The sequence below is a fragment of the Lycium barbarum genome, chromosome 11 (assembly GCF_019175385.1).
Source record: "Lycium barbarum isolate Lr01 chromosome 11, ASM1917538v2, whole genome shotgun sequence".
Taxonomy (NCBI): Eukaryota; Viridiplantae; Streptophyta; class Magnoliopsida; order Solanales; family Solanaceae; genus Lycium; species Lycium barbarum.
This window is the reverse complement of record NC_083347.1, coordinates 24,171,429-24,191,633: the sequence shown is the minus strand read 5'-3', so window position 1 is coordinate 24,191,633 and position 20,205 is coordinate 24,171,429. Positions and strand designations below refer to the sequence as shown.

The window sequence follows — 20,205 nt, the reverse complement described above, 5'->3', positions numbered from 1 at the left end:
CGTGCATGAGATTCAGAGGCTATGACACTAGTAGATTTTCCCTTTGGGACATCAATTCGGATAGGCACATTCTCTGCAGGGATATGTGACTTAGTTATCCTTTTCAAATCAGTAAATGCGTCTGGTATTTGATTTGCTATTTTTTGCAAGTGAATGATCTTCTGGATCTCCTGTTCACATATGGGGGTACGTGGATCAAAATGAGATAGTGATGGAACTTTCCACACAATTTCTCTTTTGATTTCTTTTCTCTCTCCCCCTAATTGTGGAAAATTTGTTTCATCAAATCGACAATCTGCAAATCGGGCAGTGAATAAATCTCCCGTCAATGGCTCAAGATAGTGAATAATAAAGGGTGATTCAAACCCAACATATATACCTAACCTTCTTTGGGGGCCCATCTTAGTACGCTGTGGTGGTGCTACAGGCACATATACAGCACAGCCAAAGATTCGGAAATGAGCAATATTTGGTTCATGACCAAATACTAATTGTGACGGGGAGTATTTATTATAATGAGTCGGTCTGAGACGAATAAGAGATGCTGCATGTAAGATAGCATGTCCCCAGACGGTAGTGAGCAACCGTGTTTTCATAAGTAGTGGTCTTGCTATCAATTGTAGTAGTTTAATAAATGACTCAGCAAGGCCATTTTGGGTATGAACATGTGCTACAGGATGTTCAACTTTTATCCCAACTGATAAACAATAATCATCAAAAGATTGAGACGTAAATTCTCCGGCATTATCGAGGCGTATAGCCTTAATGGGATAATCTGGACACTGTGCCCTTAAGCATATTATTTGTGCCAATAATTTCGCAAACACCAGGTTTCAAGACGATATGAGGCACACATGAGACCATCTTGAAGATGCGTCTATTAGGACCATAAAATATCTGAATGACCCACAAGGTGGATGAATAGGTCCACATATATCCCCATGTATATGTTCTAGAAAAGCAGGGGATTCAATGTCAACTTTCATTGGTGATGGCTTAGCTATCAACTTACCCTGATAACAAGCAGCACATGAAAATTCACCACTTTCAAGAATCTTCAGGTTCTTAAGTGGATGCCCATTTGAATTTTTAATAATTCGTCTCATCATTATTGATCCAGGGTGACCTATTCGGTCATGCCAAAGCACAAAAGTACTTGAATCATTAAACTTCTAGTTTACGATCGAGTATGCTTCAATTGTACTAATTTTTGCATAATACAAACCAGAAGACAAAGTTGGCAATTTCTCCAAAACATATTTCTGGCCGGAGACATTCTTTGTAATGGCAAGACATTCATCATTTATTTCGTTTAATGTCTCAGTGTGATATCCATTACGGCGGATATCTTTGAAACTTAACAAGTTTCTTGGGGATTTAGAAGAGAATAATGCATCTTCTATAACAAGTTTCGTCCCCTTAGTCAGAAATATAGTAGCTCTTCCGGAGCCTTCAATCAATTTTGAATTGCCAGAAATTGTATTAATATTTCCCCTTTTTCTACGCAAGTGAGAAAAGTATTTCTCATCTTTGAATATGGCATGTGTTGTTCCACTATCAATTACACAAATATCTTTATGATTGGTCATTGATCCAAATAAAATTTGAGGAATTTCCACAGATTCTTCAAAATGAAATAATAGATAAAGTTAATATCGAAGTAGATATTATGATTAGGCAAAGCATTACACACATTTTATTACATAAACATGGAAACATAACCACATACAAACGACACGTATGAAATATCTAAGTTTTTACAGATCCATCACCGATCAAATGATCTATTTTTCCTTCAGGGAGTTCAAAGAAATCTGTCACATCTAGATGCATGGGCTCAACATTATCTTCAGAAATAAAATTTGCTTCGGCATCCTTTTCTGTCCTTTTGAGAGAGGCTTGATACAGCACAATTAGGTGCTTTGGCGTACGACAGGTACGTGACCAGTGCCCCTTTCCTTCACATGAGAAGCATTTATTTTCTGAATTTTTCTTTTGCCCAGTTTCATACTTTTCATCCTTCCTTTTACACTGCTGGTGGTGAAGGGTATTATTTGGTGCAAGACGAGAATCATGATTAAAATTTCTTCCTTGACCACGGCCATGACCACGACTGGGGCCACGACCTCTTCCACGCCTAGAATGGCGAAAATTTGCCTCATTCACTTCAGGGAATGGGGCAGTACCAGTGGTTCGGCTTTCATGATTTTTCATTAATAATTCATTATGTTTTTCAGCCACTAGAAGATGTGCGATTAGATCAGAATATTTCTTGAACTTCATTTCTCGGTATTGCTGCTGCAGGAGCATACTCGAGGCAGGAAAAGTAGAGAATGTTTTCTCCAGCATATCATGATCAGTGATATTTTCACCACATAATTTCAACTGAGAAATAATTTTAAACATGGCAGAATTATATGCTTTAATAGATTTAAAATCTTGCAGCCTTAAATAGAGCCAATCAAAACGTGCTTGTGGAAGTATGACCATCTTCAGGTGGTCATATCTATCTTTTAAATTATTCCACAGAGTAAGAGGATCTTTAACAGTGAGATATTCCATTTTCAAGTCCTCATCAAGGTGATGACGAAGGAATATCATTGCCTTGGCACGGTCTTGGTTTGATGCCTCATTTTTATCTTTGATGGTGTCTGCCAGATCCATCGCATTAAGGTGAATTTCGGCATCAAGAATCCAAGACATATAGCTATTGCCGGATATATCTAAGGCTACAAATTCACGTTTAGTAAGATTTGCCATTAGTAAAGGGAAATAGAAAGTCAATACCTTCGAGGCTTTTAAAGTATTTGCTCGGAACGGCAGAGTCTCGTGCTGATAACGTGTTATAAAATGAAGCTAAAAGAGTAATAATATTAAAGGATGAAAACTATAAACATAGAGTGACAAAGTGGAGAGATTTTATTATTCTTCCAAAATGTGTTTCAAGTACATTACATATGAAAACTTATGCCTCTATTTATAGTGCTACATATGCATTCAATATATGAGATAATGGAAAAACCATTAATATGGTGAAAGATAATGGAAGAACCATTAATATGATGGAAGATAATGAAAGAGACATTATATTTGTGTTATGGACATCCATTCTATATTTCATAAGAGAGACTTATATTTGTCACTTTTTTATATGCTGTTATGTGAAAAGAAAAGATGATTTGTCAGACATAGTTGTCATGGGACCCATTATTTTTGGGCTACTACACGGCTAACGAGGAGATCTCAAGGGGTAATAATAAATTGGAGGGACCGATGATTTACGAATTGCGATTTGGATTTTGTGTGCGGAGCTAGATAGGGGTACTTTTGGTATTTTCTACGTTTATTTAGTAAAATTTTGGGGGCTCTAGGGTAGGGTTGTCGTTATATGATTTTTTTTTTTTTTTTTTTTTTTTGTGGAAAGCAAAAATGAAAATAGAAATGTCAGCATTGAGTGGATGATGTTTATTTCGGATTATTATATTATGGTAAGTATCTTTCTATTGATATTTTTTCACGTGATTTTTTTTTTCCTTGTCCGGTGTCCGATACTAGCATTGAGGGCCGACTAATTCGGATTTGTGCAGCGTAAGATCTATTTAAGGGGAAATGATCTCTAACAGAATTTTTTTCATATTCAGAGCTCAAACCTAAAATCTCTAATTGAGGATGGAGAGACATTATTCATCTCATGGTGAAAATATTTATTTCTTAAGTAGGTGTTCGAATAATATTTGGCTAGAGTTTTTTTTTCCTTTTCTAAAAAAAGAATATTTGAGTTAAATTAACAAAAGAGAATATTTGAATAGTAAAACTGTATTTGAACATGAACTTTACTCGAAAAATACAAAGTGAAGTTGTTATTTTACTCGAAAATATTCCTAAACTAATTTCATCAACATTTCAAATATTGAACTTCAATATTAACAAATATAAAAAATATTATTTATGGCTAAACGGGGGCATCCAAAAGGATGGATTGAGTTAAGTCATGAATCTTTGGGCAAATTGCTATTTATATATTGTAACTTTCTATGATTTTTTTTTAACTCTTTTTTAGTGAAATATATATTTATTATAACTCCAAAGGATGGCTGACTTAACCTAATAATATTTGGGCAGAAATTTCAAATGTTTGGTTAAGAGTTTTGTGACTTTTCCAAGGATATAGTAAATAAGGTTGAAACATTCAAGCAACTGAATAACGTGTTAGAGTCAGCAAATTACCATACATGTACGGGAAAAAGAAACAAAGATTAATTGCTCATAATAGTTGTTGTGTGGCACTTCACTTGGAGAATAATCCATTAGTATAATAATACTACTTATTACCATAATCATGTTGATAAGAATTCAAGCTTTAGTAACATTTCTCATTTACGGCTAGTGGACTTTATGATTGGTTGGAATATATACCCAAAAAAAAAAAAAAACCCTTAACATGGTAGGGTCCCTAATAAATCACCGATCACTCTTTAAGCAAAACCAATAATTTCACAAGAAAGGCACTAATAAAAAATATTAAACCCCATGTACACCAATTCTCACTAAAATTCTCATTATCTTCAAATAAAAAAGTGAAAAAAAAAATTCAAGAAACAAAAACACGTAATTCACATGATAGCAATTACAGAATCTCACCAAGGGGCTTCATCATATCTATTATTATACATAAAAAAAATAAAAATTAACCTTATATATAGAGTGTAATTTTTTAACAAATAAAAAGGATTCGAAAGATACCCTTCTGCTACCCTAGCTCTGGCCCTTCAATTACCATAAGTAAGAAAATTAAAGTCACTAAAAAATTATAAAATTATAGATATCACGAGAGTAAAATATGTTGGCGTAAAAGAATAATTACTATTTGGGTGTTAAGTTAAGTTGATTGAAAGGGTGTAGTAGAACCAGATATTACTACTCTCTTCTTTATTCAAAAAAATAAAATAAAACTAAGGAATCAATCTTTCTTGGAAGAACAAATTAAATACAATGGTGGGTCTAATTAAGTACAACAACATCTTCTAAATTTGAGCCTAAGGGAATATTAGCCCCACATGGCCCATTAGTGAGAAACATAGAGGAGTACTATATTGATTGGCAAAGCAACCAAATGGATAAACACATGTATTAGCACTACTTCACCACTTTATACTAAGTAACAACGAAGTATACTTCCAATCAAATGGTTAGATATGGGGTTCATAGAGTTGAGTGGACCCATATTAGTTAGGTGAGCAACTATATATCAACAAAATGCTTTTGTTTCACCAATGTTGACAATTATATAATGGTTACATGTTTAAATGTTTAATCAAGAAATTAATAGCATACATTATGTTTTTGGTTGTTAAATCGTTCACTTGGCACCTTTTAGATTAAGAATTACTTGAGAGAGTTGCATTTAGTTGGTTGGTCTATTTAGATTTGGCAAGTTTAAAAACAACGCAACTTATTTACGTACGAAATATAATAATAGTAGTAATAAATGGATTCAAGATTTGAATATTATGATTTAAAAAAAATTCGGCGCACAAAGTATCTCGCATTAGCAGAGTTCAAGAAAGGGTCGCACCCCAAGAAGTGTGATGTACAGAGGTGGATCTAGGATTTAAACTCTTGAGGTTCAACCTTTTAAATTTTTTAGCATTGAGCCATTATATTTCTAAAGTTATGGGTTCATATCTACTATTTATTGTAAATTTACTCTATCTACTATTTATTGTAAATTTAGTAAATTTTTCCATATAAATTTGTACATTGCATCAAAAGTTTGGGGTTCAATTGAACCCCAAATTATAATGCTCCATCCGGCCCTGGTGTTGTAGACAGTCTACCCTAATACAAAAATTAGTGACTACTTCCACGGCTCAAACACATACCTATAGGTCGCACGTAAACAACTTTACACATGAGTTGAATTTGGAATCTTGCCATAACGCATTTAATTTATTGTGTTCAAACTCCACTATTTGTACTTATTTTAGTGAATGTTTTAAACACACACAAGACCCGAGCAAAAGTTACTAATTCGAATAAACCCCTACGTCCTTAACTGCTTTCGCACCTGCCAGTAGTAATTATTTTTGTTCTATTAACTAAGCACTTCACTTACTATGTGAAATGGAGTGATATTTTAAACTTGGCCAGGTATTTTCAATCGTTCAAAGGTTGTTGGCTTGTCACCCAATGACGTACCCTTAAAAATTTGTAACTTAAGTTGGTTATAGGTTTCAAATTCAAGTGGAATAATATGCATATTACTTTTTTTGACTTGTTGGGGGAGTTGTTAATCCATCAATTACAATAAAATTTTGAGTTGAAATTGAGTTGTTTAATTTGTGAAGAGCTTGCTACAATTTAAGAGTTAACAAATGTATTATTTTTTTTAGTTTAATCATTTTGTAAACTTATAATTTTTTCATATAACAGGCCATATTATTCACTATTAAAATATAGGTATTAACGACGGACAATTTTTTGCGACTAAATTTATCACTAAACCTATTTAGTGATATAATTAGTGACGAATTATCAAAAAATTGTGTTAGCTACGAGCAATTGAACAACATATTTTCGATAAATTTCATAGCTAATTTCAATTTTATAAGTGATTTATGGTTGTTCGCTTGGAAAAATTAGCCTAACTTTTATAATCATAATTGGCGAACATGAGAAAAAACAAAAACCACACCAATTGCCATCCAAATATGTCATGATATTGGGATGTCCCGCCCATCTTCTTTTGTCATTTCCTTTTAAAGAAAGAAAGAAAAAATGCTCCATTTATATAGTTTAGTTTCGTAGCATTTTTAACATGATTTTACTACTAATAGAGTAATACTGGCAGACGTCATTAATTGCTTCTTTATATATCTCCCGTCTCATTGCAAGTATCATAAAAGTGAAAGGAGTATAAAGTAGTGACTTTCCTTGAATACATAATAATAGCAAGGATAAATGTATTTTGAAATGAAATTGTGCTTCTCTGTAATTACTCCCCCAAACTCCCCATTTGAGAATATTAAATTTATCAAGATCTTGAGAATTTGCTATTAGTTGATTGTTTTTCTTACTATATCAGTGATATCAGAGATTAGCTTGGGTCACTTAAACTATTCTATCGGATACCTGTTGTCTTCACAATTACATGTAGCGAATAACTCTATTCATCAATGTTTGGACAGATAAAAAAAATCACCAAATAATTTTTGAACAGATCTTCAAAATTTACAATAAGCTGCAACTTTGAATATTTTTTATTGATTGTTCTAATTTCCTTGTCACTTTCACCTTAATGTCCAAGGTAGTATTTTAGCTAGATAAGTTTCTTACATCATCTCTTCCTCTCCATTTATAATTTTAAATGGGAGTTGATATCAACTTCTTTATTCATATTCCAATGTGTCTTTAATGGAAAGCTATAATTATTTAAAGACATTCATCAACTATCCTACCAAGTTTTAATAAACAATCCATAACAATTACTACTACAATTGACTCATTCAAGGATTTACATATGATAAAGAAAACTCACCTATGCCTAATACACAGACCATGCAATAATATTTGTGTAGTACTAGTATTTATTAAGTACACAATAGTTGTTCAAAATCACAAGAAATCGTCCAATGATAGTCAAACTAATCATGCCATTTAATATAAGTGATTAGTTTTATCCAACACTATTCAATATACCATCCACTCATAATTTCAACATTTAAATATCATTCCCTTTTTATTTTTTAATTTTAAACACAAGGGTATTAGGGAAGAGATGGGGTTGGAGAGATGAGGTTGCATAGCCAGCCTACTTTATACAACTAATGGGATGCCCACATCATCAATTGTCTTCCAAGAATAAAGTGTAGGATAAGCATCTCAAGTAGGTGGCGCATTTTAGTATCGAGCCTTACTTTTAATTTTAAGCTGATTAATTGGCGATCTTTCTGGTTTGTAGGCCGTATTACCAAAAAGCATAGATGCTTTCTTTTTTTATTTTCAATTCTTTTTTAATACTATTTTCATTTTTCATTTTTTTTTTGGTTCTCTTCTCCATGTGAACTGAACAAATACAACTGGCTAACTCTTCCCACAACCGTCCTTTTTTCTTTTTCCCCCCACTCTATATAACTACTATACTAGCATATATTTATATTTTTTTCACATTATTATTGTAACTAGAAAACGACAGTGAACAAATGAAACTAACATAAAAAGCAAAGAAATTACACTATATAGACAAGAAATGCAGTAACAAATTTTGAATAATACGCAGCGTAAAATCTGAGAAATACTTAATACAACAACAATAACATGCCCAGTGTAGTCCTACAAGTAGAGTATGAAGAGGGTATGATATATGCAACGTTACCACTACCTTTATTGATTAGGAAGACTGTTTATGATATACCCTTGCTCGAGACTGTTTCTGATATACCCCGGCTCGAAAGAACTAAGAAATACTTAATCTTATGATTAAAATTTATTGCAAATGATAAATATGGTATGATTTTGATTTTCTTTTTCCTTTTTTCCTTTCCGACTCTATATTTACTATACTACCATATACTTATAACTTTTCACATTATTATTGTAACTGGAAAGTGACAGTGAACAAATGAAACAACATAAAAAGCAAAGAAATTACTACTATATAGACAAGAAATGCAGAACAAATTTTGGATATTGTGAAGTGTAACACTTAAGTTTATGATTACATTTATTGCAAATGATAAATATGGTACTCCTATGATTTTGATTTTTTTTTTTTTTTTCTCAACCTTCCCCACTTGGGATGATGAGATAATGATGTACCCCAACCTCAACACTCAACAGCATATGCTCAACACCAAAAACAACTAAAGAGAGAGAGAAAGAAGTGTTTCAGAAAAGGAAAAGAAAGGTACTTCCTTTTTTATCCCACATTCTGATCATTCATTCCAGTTGGTTTTGCAGTGAAACCAACTGGGATTCACTTCATTTCTACCCATCATGAGATTTTGTAAGATAAAGTTTTGATCTTTGATGCTTCTTTCTTTTCTATTTTCTGTACTTGTGGGGTGAAATAGGAGCTTAACTGGATATAGCAAAAGAAAACCACTTCTTTTTTCTGTTCCATTACAGTTTGCCAAATTAACATCTGGGGTTTTTGTTTTAACCACTTGTTGTCTTGGTATAATTGTCCTTCCTATGTGTTCTTTTATGACAAGTAAGCTTTTCTTGATGGGATTTTATTGCTTTTAAGTGAGCAAAGATTCAATCTTTAGCCATCAAGAACCAAGAAAATAACAAAAATTGGAGCAAAACTTGAATCTTTAGCCATAGTTACATGGTTGCAGTGAGTAATTGGAGACATTTTTGCTCAAGAATTTGCAGTGAAGGGTTTGATTAGGAGTTTTTAGAGGTGGGTTTGCAGCAGAATCTTGAAAATAGTTAATTTGAGCTTTGTGTTGGAATTATGAGCTGTGTTTGCTTGAAAATTGAGTGAAATTCAGGTCAATTATTGAAGATAGTGTTGACTTTTAATGAGATTTTCTGCTCTGAGTGGGTTTGCTCTTAAGCTATCAAGGCATTTTTTGAAGATATGTAGGTGGATTCTATTAAAGATGTCCTTAAACTGCAAATTGGTTGGCATGAATGGAAGCTTCTCTTCAAGTTTTAGGCTGAAAAAGGCCAGAGAGTCTTTGCAAGGACCAAATTGTGGGTGGAGATGGCAAACAAAGCTTTTGTTTTTATGGCTCATTTTCTTTGGAATTGGATTTTTTTGGTTGGTTATTAGCTTAAATGGTGTGGTTTATAGTTGGAAGCAGGAAGCTTCAGAACCAAATGAAGATGAATCTTATTTTCTTCTTGAACGTTTCAATGTCAGCAATGAGCAAATTCAAGCTTTAGCTACCTTATTCTTTGAAAAAGATCAGGTATCCTGCAGTTACTTTGAATGCTTTTGACGTTTAAATAGTTGCTGCTATTTTTTATATTCTGTTCTCTCACAAATAGTAAATTTTTAAGGAAATTTAGGAGATTGCAGATGTAGTAAGGGGGTAGTTACAGCTAATTCAATCACATTTAAAAGAATTAACTTTATGGGGTTAAGTTGCAGACTTCCGTGTTTGATCAAAACTGCTGATAGTCTTTCTTGAATCACATTGAAACCTTTCATCTGAGTGAAAGTTTATGGCATTCTAAGCAAACCCATGCTTGATTTGCAACCTGTTCATATCTGTAAGGAGCCGGTTTCCAATGGGAGAAGAGTTCCTAAGTTCTCCCAGTATAATCGTGGATGTGGGCATCCAGCATTTCCCTTCCAACAGTTTGTTCCTTCTTCTTGCCTTTTGTTTGTTACTGTTTTCGTAGAGTTAAGTAGACGCTCTCTCTTTTCTTCCTTGTATTTCACTTATCAGCATAGGCTAGGTGAATGTTTGAACTTGGTTGGAAGTATTTGATACTCTGTAAAAGATTTACTCCAATTATATGCCTTCCAATCATTGAAGAAATTTGCCTATTATGTACTAGTTTCTTCTGTAAATCAGTATGCAGCCGCAAGTTGCTCGGCCTGCAGTACTAATGAGTAATGATGTGGCTCTTCTGGTTATATTCCCATTTTTGCAAATTTTCCTTAAAAGGTGAAAAACCAAAATTCGGTCTTCGGTAATACATATGCTTAATGATCTACCAAAATTTGTTGCAACTGTTGCATTGCCTTCTGGAGCCACCTATTGTTTGCTTATTCCAACATGTCACAAAAAAATGTCACCAGAATTTTCCCTATAGTATCTGCTACCCCCATGCTGTATTAGTGCTATAGAGAAAATTGAAAATTGAATATTTCAAACACCTTCAGAAGGTATTATCTTTGAGAACTTCCTCTAGTTATCATTAAAGTTAGCTAGTTTGTTGAGTCAATTTGGAACTCATAAGCGCACTCACCTTAGAGGCTTTGCTAAATTTTGGTTTCTGAATTGTCAAACAGAAAATTGTTGTTGAAGGGAAAAGAAAAAAAGAGGTCATCTTTTGCTACTGTTCCTCTTATGCTTAAAGATCAGATATCTCTGTTTATAGTAATTGACTCCAGTGATCTCAACTGTGTAGATTTCATTCTTGAAATGCTCCAAAGGTGATGGGCATGAAATGCCTATGAGTACTACCATTACTTGCCTTCTCAAGGTGCTAGGTTCAGAGAGTCTGAAATACGAGCAGCAATATGAGATGCTTGTAGAGAATATTGAAGCAAAAGGCCAGTGCCCAGTTCCAGATGAGGAGGCACTGAGAAATAGTGACGTTTCACTAGATGACAAGTCGTTACCATTTGTTTTGCATCGCTTATCTTCACTAGTCTCAACAGATCCTCAGTTCTTTGAAAAGGTGAGCCCTTGTGAATGGTTAGAAACTGATCTTACTATCTTCGCCTTGCAACCGAGGAAAAGCCCATCACGATTTTAGTTGGTTATGTTCATGAAGTCTTTGCACAAACTAGTAGTTTAGCCAGTTGGGGCTCTGTATATTGTTTTTTTTTTACTTCTCTGTACATTGAACTTTATGGCCAGGAAGTAATTGTATCATTAAATGCGGATTTGCCTTTGAGCTGATTGTAATTATCCGAAGTGGCTCTAGTGCACACATTTGCATGTACACGTGCACTCTAACTACTTCCAATATGTATACGGCAAGAAGTTCAATTGCTAAACCCTGTGATAATCTAGATTGCTCACACCGTTTTTGTGGTTCATTTTTATCAGAAAGCATCAGAAATAAGAGAAATTGGGAATCATAACCCAGATCATTTTGATAGTAATGCCTTTTGTGTCACAAAACTATGCTGGTGGGTCCTTCTCGGGGTTGTGGTCAGCTGGAAGATACTTCAGTTATGGACAAAATGCGGGGAAAATCAACAGCACAACTTCATTCAGCCGCAAACACTACAGTCTCATCAACTTCATCCACTACAGCAGTTGCAGCAGCAGCAAGCTCGGATTTCCTCTCGAACTGGTGGGAAGTGGAGGAAAAAGCTTCTTGTAATGTTTGTCTTGGGTGGGGTGATCCTGGCCATCTGGTTGTATATGTACCTGAGTGCAGACATTGCATTGAGGAGGAAAGAAACACTGACAAGCATGTGTGACGAACGAGCGCGAATGTTGCAGGACCAGTTCAATGTAAGCATGAACCATGTTCATGCATTGGCTATTCTCATTTCCACATTTCACCATGGAAAGCAACCTTCCGCAATAGACCAGGTACTATTATAGCTTTCATTAACTTTGACTCTTGTTATAAATGTTCTTCATATTTTGGTTGTATGCTTCATAGTTCGTGGACTTCACTTTAAATTCTATCATTATTAGTTGTCCATTTAGATATCAGATATCAGTCCCTTTAATCTTTACTCCCCCCTCCCTTTTTGGTAGGAGCAGGGTGTAAGCTTTTTTCTAGCAATATGGTATGCTGTTTATCCGATTCAAGAACTCGTACTAAATGATTGAACTGGATTAGTAATACTAATAGCTGCAACTTGCAGTTCTCATAAATGAAATTAACAACAGAAACTATTATTTAGACAAAGTTTTTATACCACCCTCTCCCCCACCGCCAAAAGATGAAGAAAAAAAAATGAGAGAAAGGTTAAAACATGATAAAGTGGGAGTTTGGAAGAGTGTAGAAGTTTGTCTTTGCACTTTGAATGTAACTATGATGTTTTCTCTTGCGCTCTACAGAAAACTTTTGAAGAATATACTGAGAGAACAGCTTTTGAGAGGCCACTTACAAGTGGTGTTGCCTATGCTTTAAGGGTTCGTCACTCACAGAGAGAGGAGTTTGAGAAGCTGCATGGGTGGACTATCAAGAAAATGGAATCAGAGGACCAAACTTTAACACAGGATTATATCCCTGCAAACTTGGATCCTGCTCCTGATCACGATGAATATGCACCTGTCATATTTTCACAAGAAACGGTTTCCCATATCGTCTCGATTGATATGATGTCTGGAAAGGTGTGAATTCTTGGTTATAAATTCTTTTTCCTCTTTTACTTGGTCTTGGTCACTACCCAGTGTAATCCCACAATAGTGGGGTCTGGGGAGGGTAAGATGTACGCAGCCTTACCCCTACCTGGGTAGGGAGGCTGTTTCCGATTGACCCTCGGCAACCCTCCTCCTTTATCCGGGCTTGGGACCGGCAATGTGAGCGAGCTCACACAGGCGGAGCTCTTTTTCCTCTTTTACTATTTACTGAATATCATAATCTAGTAGTAAAACTGGCTTGGATAGATTATTCCGCTGTGTGGTTAATAAATATGGATGGCAACGGCTCAGGGCGGGTTTGAGACGGTGAAAGCTTCACCTTCTACCAATCGCACCCAATCTCCCGATGTCCCGTTCTGCTAGATTTTCTTCTCCTTTTGCCATTTTAATGTTTTTCATTAATTTTCTTAATGCTTTTTCCCATTATTTCTTCTTTAATAAGTTTTCATTATACCTTTTGTAATATTTCCACTGTGTAGTCGTAATTTTTCCTCAACTCGTGCTCATCCATCATTTGGAGGAAAGTAAACGTTTAGTCTATTAAATAGAAACGAGTTAACATCGACTATTATGTATGAAATAATATCGACATTTAAGGAAGCAAATAGTGATGCCAAAAGTAAAAAAAGACAATGAATTTCAAAAACTCTTGAGCCCCTTGCCCTGCACCCCACTGGCAATGGCGTTTCCACCTAGGCCATCCCATTGCCATCCCTAGGAAAAGGGAAAATTTCTAGTAGTGATGGTTTCAGACAAACTTGTATGTCTTTGATTAAGGGTGTAAGTGTTTAGATATATATGACAGCCTGTTTGAGATTTTACCTAAATCTATGTCTCCGCTGGAACAAGGTACATTTGTCTTCTTACGAGTTTCATGTGTATCAGTATTCCCGTGCGTTCTGGTCTAACTGTGTGTAAAAACCTATGTTCTCAATCTGCAATTTGTAGACAACTTCCTTATGTGCTTAAGTTTACCTTGCTATTTCTTGAGACTGGTATTAATGTTATTGTTGTTGTTTATAGGAAGACCGTGAGAACATTTTGCGAGCAAGGGCTTCTGGCAAGGGGGTTTTGACGTCACCCTTTAAGCTCTTGAAATCCAATCACCTGGGTGTTGTTCTTACATTTGCGGTCTATAATACTCATCTCCCTCCTTATGCTACCCCAATGGACCGCATCAATGCTACTGTTGGGTAAGTTCCATGCTAGAAAATTGGGATTTTATTATTACATTTCTAGATGTTGTCCCTGTGGTGTTCAGGTCTTTAATCCCTAAATTCTGATTGTTTTCATTTTTGCTTTTACTTTGAAAAGGTACATTGGTGCTTCTTACGATGTTCCATCATTAGTCGAAAAGCTTCTGCATCAGCTTGCGAGCAAGCAAACTATTGTGGTAAATGTTTATGATACAACTAACAAGTTTGCTCCAATTAAAATGTATGGCATGGATGAGAACGACACAGGATTACTGCATGTTAGCAGCCTTGATTTTGGGGATCCTACACGGAACCACGAGATGCATTGCAGGTCAAATAAGTGTAGTGTCCACGATGTAAAATAATGCCATGAATACGTTTCCAGTTTAAAATTATCTTTACTTTTATCACAGGTTCAAGCATAAACCTTCTCCACCCTGGACAGCAATAACTCTATCTGGTGGAGTCCTTGTTATCACTCTGCTTATTGGTCATATCTTCCATGCTGCCATCAACCGAATTGTTGAAGTTGAGGGTCAGTATCAGGAAATGATGGAGCTCAAACATCGTGCTGAGGCTGCAGATGTAGCAAAATCTCAGGTTTGATCATCCACCTAATGAATCAGATAATGTTTTACCTTCTAGGTGTCATTTCATTGACTGTACTCGTTTCGTGATAATATAGTTATGTAGTAACTTTCGAGTCTCTTAAAATAGATCCGCTTCTTTTGTTCATCGTCTGAAGACCCTTTCTTTTTCTACTCACTTCCTTCCTTCATTTTACAGTTTCTTGCAACGGTTTCTCATGAAATCAGGACTCCGATGAATGGTGTTTTAGGTAATTAACATGCTTTAATTTTACGACTTTACACTTAATTAACAGAAAGGGAGGCTGGGAAAGGGAGATTCTAAGTACATATATGCTTAGATATTGATAAGAAGTTCTTCAATATGTGCAGGGATGCTGCAAATGCTCATGGACACAAACCTTGACCCTACGCAACTGGATTATGCACAAACTGCTCATGCTAGTGGGAAAGATCTGATATCATTGATTAATGAGGTGCTGGATCAGGCTAAGATTGAATCGGGAAGGCTTGAGCTGGAGGCTGTTCCTTTTGATCTCCGTGCTGTACTTGATAATGTTTCATCACTCTTCTCAGGAAAATCTCATAAAAAAGGGATTGAGGTACAATATCATGCTCTTTTTTCTTATAAGCACTATCATAACTACATAATTTCCCTCCCTTCGCTAGTGTTCTCTCTCTTTTGTTACTGTCATTCCTCTAGCTAGCTCATGATGCCTTGTATTTTGTGTTATTTTCATGGGAACAGTTGGCTGTTTATGTTTCTGATCTAGTCCCGGAAGTTGTTATCGGAGATCCAGGGCGGTTCCGGCAGATAATTACGAATCTAGTTGGAAACTCAATTAAGGTTGGTTAACCTTTTTCTGATAATGACTCTACAAGAAAGAGTAGGGCTGTTTGATAATCCACCAATTTTCAGTACCTAATATTGAATGTTTTAAATGATTAGAAAATAGAAATCATACTTGTTTGATAAAGGAAGCAGAAGATCACTTTATTCATCCTGTACCACTTAAATGCTTTACCGATTTTAAGGAAGATCATCTGTTATTGCTGAATCTGAAAATGGCCATCCATCAAATGCCAATTAACATTTTGCAAATAATCCATAAACTCGAATGCTAAAGCCAACATTTTGAAATTATCAGTTAATACCATTTTTGGACTATTATATAGATGTATTTAACAAATATTTTAAAAATAACTTAGTATAATTATATAAATTTCTTCATACATTTAAAAGATTTAAAAAAATGGATAAAACTAAACATTCAAAAAGCATCAGCGTTTGCATTTATATTTATAATCTATTCATTGAAGGAGATAACTAAATTTAACCAGTGATATAAGTTAAAGTTCTCTGAATATAAAGTTCAATATGTTATATAAAATTCACTTCAGCCTTCTGGTTTGAGCTTTATCAAATAGCCCCTTTCTGCATCTTGTTTCTGAATGCATATTATCCAGTCTCAAACTGAGGGACCTACAAGATGTGAAGGAAAATGAATTTAGGAGGGAAAGAAAATCTTGTTTTGAGAATTCTGTGATTATAGTTATTTATTCTTCACAGAAAAAATGCTTGTTTTATTACTTAATTTGGTTGTATGTTCTTTTTATTACTTTTACTTTACTAACATCTTGTTTTGCTCATATCGCAGTTCACAAATGACAAAGGGCACATATTTGTCACAGTACATTTAGCTGATGAAGTGAGGAACCCTCGTGATGTGACGGATGAAATCTTGAAACAAAGCTTAACCTTTGTTCAAGAAAGGTCAAATAATACCTTAAGTGGGTTTCCTGTAGTTGACAGATGGCAAAGTTGGCAAAAGTTTGAAAGGCTGAGCAGCACAGAGGAAGAAGTGGGAAAGATCAAGTTGTTAGTGACCATAGAAGACACTGGTGTGGGAATTCCTCTTGAAGCACAAGGCCGCATATTCACGCCTTTTATGCAGGCCGACAGTTCAACATCTCGAACATATGGTGGAACAGGGATAGGACTGAGCATTAGCAAACGGTTGGTGGACCTCATGGGGGGAGAAATAGGCTTTTTCAGTGAACCTGGCACAGGGAGTACATTTTCATTTACTGCAGCCTTTGCAAGAGGAGAAGAAGGTTCTTTAGAGCGTAAATGGCAACAGCATGATCCATCTGTTTCGGAATTTAGTGGGTTAAGAGCATTGGTGATTGATGATAAAAGCATTCGGGCAGAGGTCACAAGATACCATTTGCAAAGACTCAAAATATGCGTCAACATAACTTCCACAATGCGTTCCGCATGTTCATATCTCTCTAATACTAGGTAATGTCATGCTAATATTTCTTTTCGTCTGAAGTATCAAGATGCATCTGTAGATAGAAAGTAGAACTTCTGTTTAACATGTCTTTCTAGATTCCATCAGTGCATTTCAGTTAATATGCTGTGAGAAACTTTCTACCTTTTGAAGAACGCTGGTAAACAGTCTTCACTGTATTACAACATCGTCACTTCCTTAAACCCATCTTGAGTTCTTTACCTCCGATTACATATTCCTGAAAGTTTAAATCATTGAAAGGGAGTATTTTCATTTATGTGTTTTTGGTGTGTAACAAAACTGACTGAATGAGTGGTGTGGATGTTCAAAGTGCCACAGTTGTTTAATGATGTTGGCATATTGATTCATTTAGTTGAATTTTTGCTTATTTTGCAGTGCATTGGAACATTTAGCTGTGGTTTTTGTTGACAAAGATAGTTGGGATAACGAAACTTCTCTTACACTAAGTAATATGTTGAAAGAGCTCAGACCAAATGGCTCAGCTACTGCTTTAGGAAAGCCTCCAAAAATCTGCCTCTTATGTATGAGCTCTGCGGAGAGAGATGAGCTCAAATCAGCTGGAATTGTGGACCAAGTGTTTGTAAAGCCTGTGCGGTTGAGCGGGTTGATAGCATGCTTTCAAGAAGCCATTGGCTACCGAAATAAGAAGCAAGTAACCCGAGGAAAACCTACTCTTGGAAGTCTGCTGACAGGAAAGCATATATTGGTGGTAGACGATAATGTTGTAAACAGAAGAGTGGCAGAAGGTGCTCTAAAGAAGTACGGGGCGATAGTGACCTGTGTAGACAGTGGAAAGGCTGCTTTGGCACATCTTAATCCTCCACACAAGTTTGATGCTTGTTTTATGGACCTCCAAATGCCTGAAATGGATGGGTCAGTAACTTAATCTGTTTCTAATTTTTCCTTCTAGCAAAGTTATGCAGATGCTGAGTGTAGGTGAACATCGGTCCGGGGGGGGGGGGGGGGGGGGGGAGGAAAGTGAAGGTGCTCCTTGTCTTAGCTTTTCCAAATTTAATAAAGAGGCACGAAAAATATGTGGGTCTGTAGATAATTGATGAGCACATCTCTGATGGTCTCTATCTCCATATGCAGGTTTGAAGCGACACGACAAATACGCAGTTTAGAAAACAAATACAATGAAAAAGTCGATTGTGGTGAGTTACTTCCCAGCATATCGGCCAAAGTGGCTCATTGGCACACTCCAATATTAGCAATGACAGCAGATGTAATTCAAGCAACAAATGAAGAGTGCATGAGGTGCGGGATGGATGATTATGTATCAAAACCGTTTGAAGAAGGGCAGCTTTATTCAACAGTGGCACGCTTCTTTGAGTCAGGTTGATTAGGACATCATTAACCGTGCAGCAGCGTCTTTTGAGGTCCAGTCTGATGGTTTAGTTAACTTTTTTCCGGGATAAAGGGCCTAAGCTATTTGGATATCTAACGGATTCCTCTGTTGGTAGTAGAGGACGGACCTTTGCCAGTCAGATGTCTGACAGCTGACTCCCACTGTTGCTGCTGGATGATTTAGTAGCTCGTCCAAAACACCTCCACCTTCCTTTTGTGGTAAACTACCTGCCTCCTTTCAGATAGACAGACTTAGTTTCTTTGCATCTTTCAACATTACTTGTATCCAGTTAAATCTTTCTTCCTTCTTGAAGCTTCTCTACATCATAAAGATTGATTTGTAGACCTTTATACATAGCAAACATCTGTTTAGGACCCCATTTCTTTATGGAATTTTGTCATGCAATAGCTTTCAACTCCTTAGGAAATGCATGAAGAAAAGACAGGCTACCTATAGAAGGGAAGCAAACCTGCATGAGAGAGAAATAAAAAGAAAAGATTATGAAGCAACATCAAAGTTCGGAAATCAAAGTGCTCTTACCTTGAATAAAAAATTTGCTTTTTTTGGGTTCTTAACGGGGTGTTAGATGGTGTGCTTGTATATGTGGGTGAACGTGCACATGTACTGATATCCATTCATTTGCAGGAACGATGGCTAACAACCACTAGGTTTGGAAAATTAAACCATGGATACTCCCGGACTGCAAAAGCACTGACGAAGACTAATCTATGTATATTACACCTTTTCTCTGTCAAGTTTCTGAGAATTGAAGCCAGTTCCCTAAGTCCCTTGAAGCAGGGTTGTGCCAAAATGCTAATGTTGTTCCTTTGTATGTCCCGAGATGTATCCTGTGTTTCAGTAGCTCTCATATAAAAAGAAGTATGTAAATAGCATCGCAGTCTTGAGATAAGGGCAGCTTCAGGTATGCAAACCATGAGAGTGCAATATAGTTGCTTTTTCATTCTGAACTGATTTTTCTATAATTTCACCTGAGTAGAGGTTGAGTTTAGGACATAAATTCTAGCTATGATGAGATCAGATTAGAATAGGCTCTACACTGAAAGTTTTTCTTCTTTTATAAATGTTTCTGTAGTGAGTCAAGTATACTTAAAGCTGTAGATTGTGTAATATTCTGTAAATGAAGGTGCTGAAAATAGGTTGAGCTTGGTGTTGTAAGTGAAATAGTTTGAACTGTTGAATACTAAAATGTAACATATCTTTTGTGTGAATATCAATTCTTTGCATTATCCATGAGTTTTGAGTTATATCAGTCTTCCAGCTTGGGACTAAATCATTGATTGTTGACTTGTGTCTGTTTAGCATTTCCACACGCTATTGATTATGACTATTGAAGATGCAATCAACATTCCAAAAACGGTTGAAAATGTGAGATTTTAAGGAGATAAAAGGAAAAGAGAAATGGAAGAGCTAAACAAAGGGTTACATTCATCAAAAGAGCGAACATCTAGTAAGAAGAATAAGGAAATTTGGCACCATATGAGGACTTTAAGTGGTGGGCATGTTATGGTATTGAAAATTCTGTTTAGTAATTTTGATTTTCGGTTTTTGAAATACTATGTCATTATTGTACCAAATTAATTCGGTATGGTTAAGTATTTTTCAAATTTGGGTTAGTTATGTTACGGTATGGTAAATTGATAACAATAGTTTGTTCGATTTCGATTTACATATACTCATATGATAAAAAATTATAACTTCGCCTCTAATTGTTGGGTATGCGAA

General features: G+C 35.6%; 1 protein-coding gene across 2 annotated transcripts; it reads left to right on the top strand.

Annotated features, from left to right (window-relative positions):
- Window positions 1-8,795: 8,795 nt before the first annotated feature.
- LOC132618716 (histidine kinase 2) lies at window positions 8,796-19,727 on the top strand. 2 transcript variants are annotated; one of them, XM_060333717.1, is made up of 15 exons: window positions 8,796-9,920; window positions 10,973-11,005; window positions 11,092-11,364; window positions 11,739-12,233; window positions 12,711-12,986; window positions 14,040-14,209; window positions 14,331-14,543; window positions 14,626-14,812; window positions 14,999-15,050; window positions 15,172-15,401; window positions 15,548-15,646; window positions 16,458-17,101; window positions 17,490-17,987; window positions 18,207-18,680; window positions 19,108-19,727. In XM_060333717.1, the coding sequence occupies exons 1-14, from the start codon at window positions 9,528-9,530 to the stop codon at window positions 18,454-18,456; spliced, it is 3,813 nt and encodes a 1,270-aa protein (XP_060189700.1). In that variant the 5' UTR covers window positions 8,796-9,527; the 3' UTR covers window positions 18,457-18,680; window positions 19,108-19,727. The 2 variants fall into 2 exon arrangements, with proteins under 2 accessions (XP_060189700.1, XP_060189701.1); XM_060333718.1 differs by lacking the exon at window positions 10,973-11,005 and having other exon boundaries at window positions 8,800-9,920.
- The last annotated feature ends 478 nt before the right edge of the window (window positions 19,728-20,205 follow it).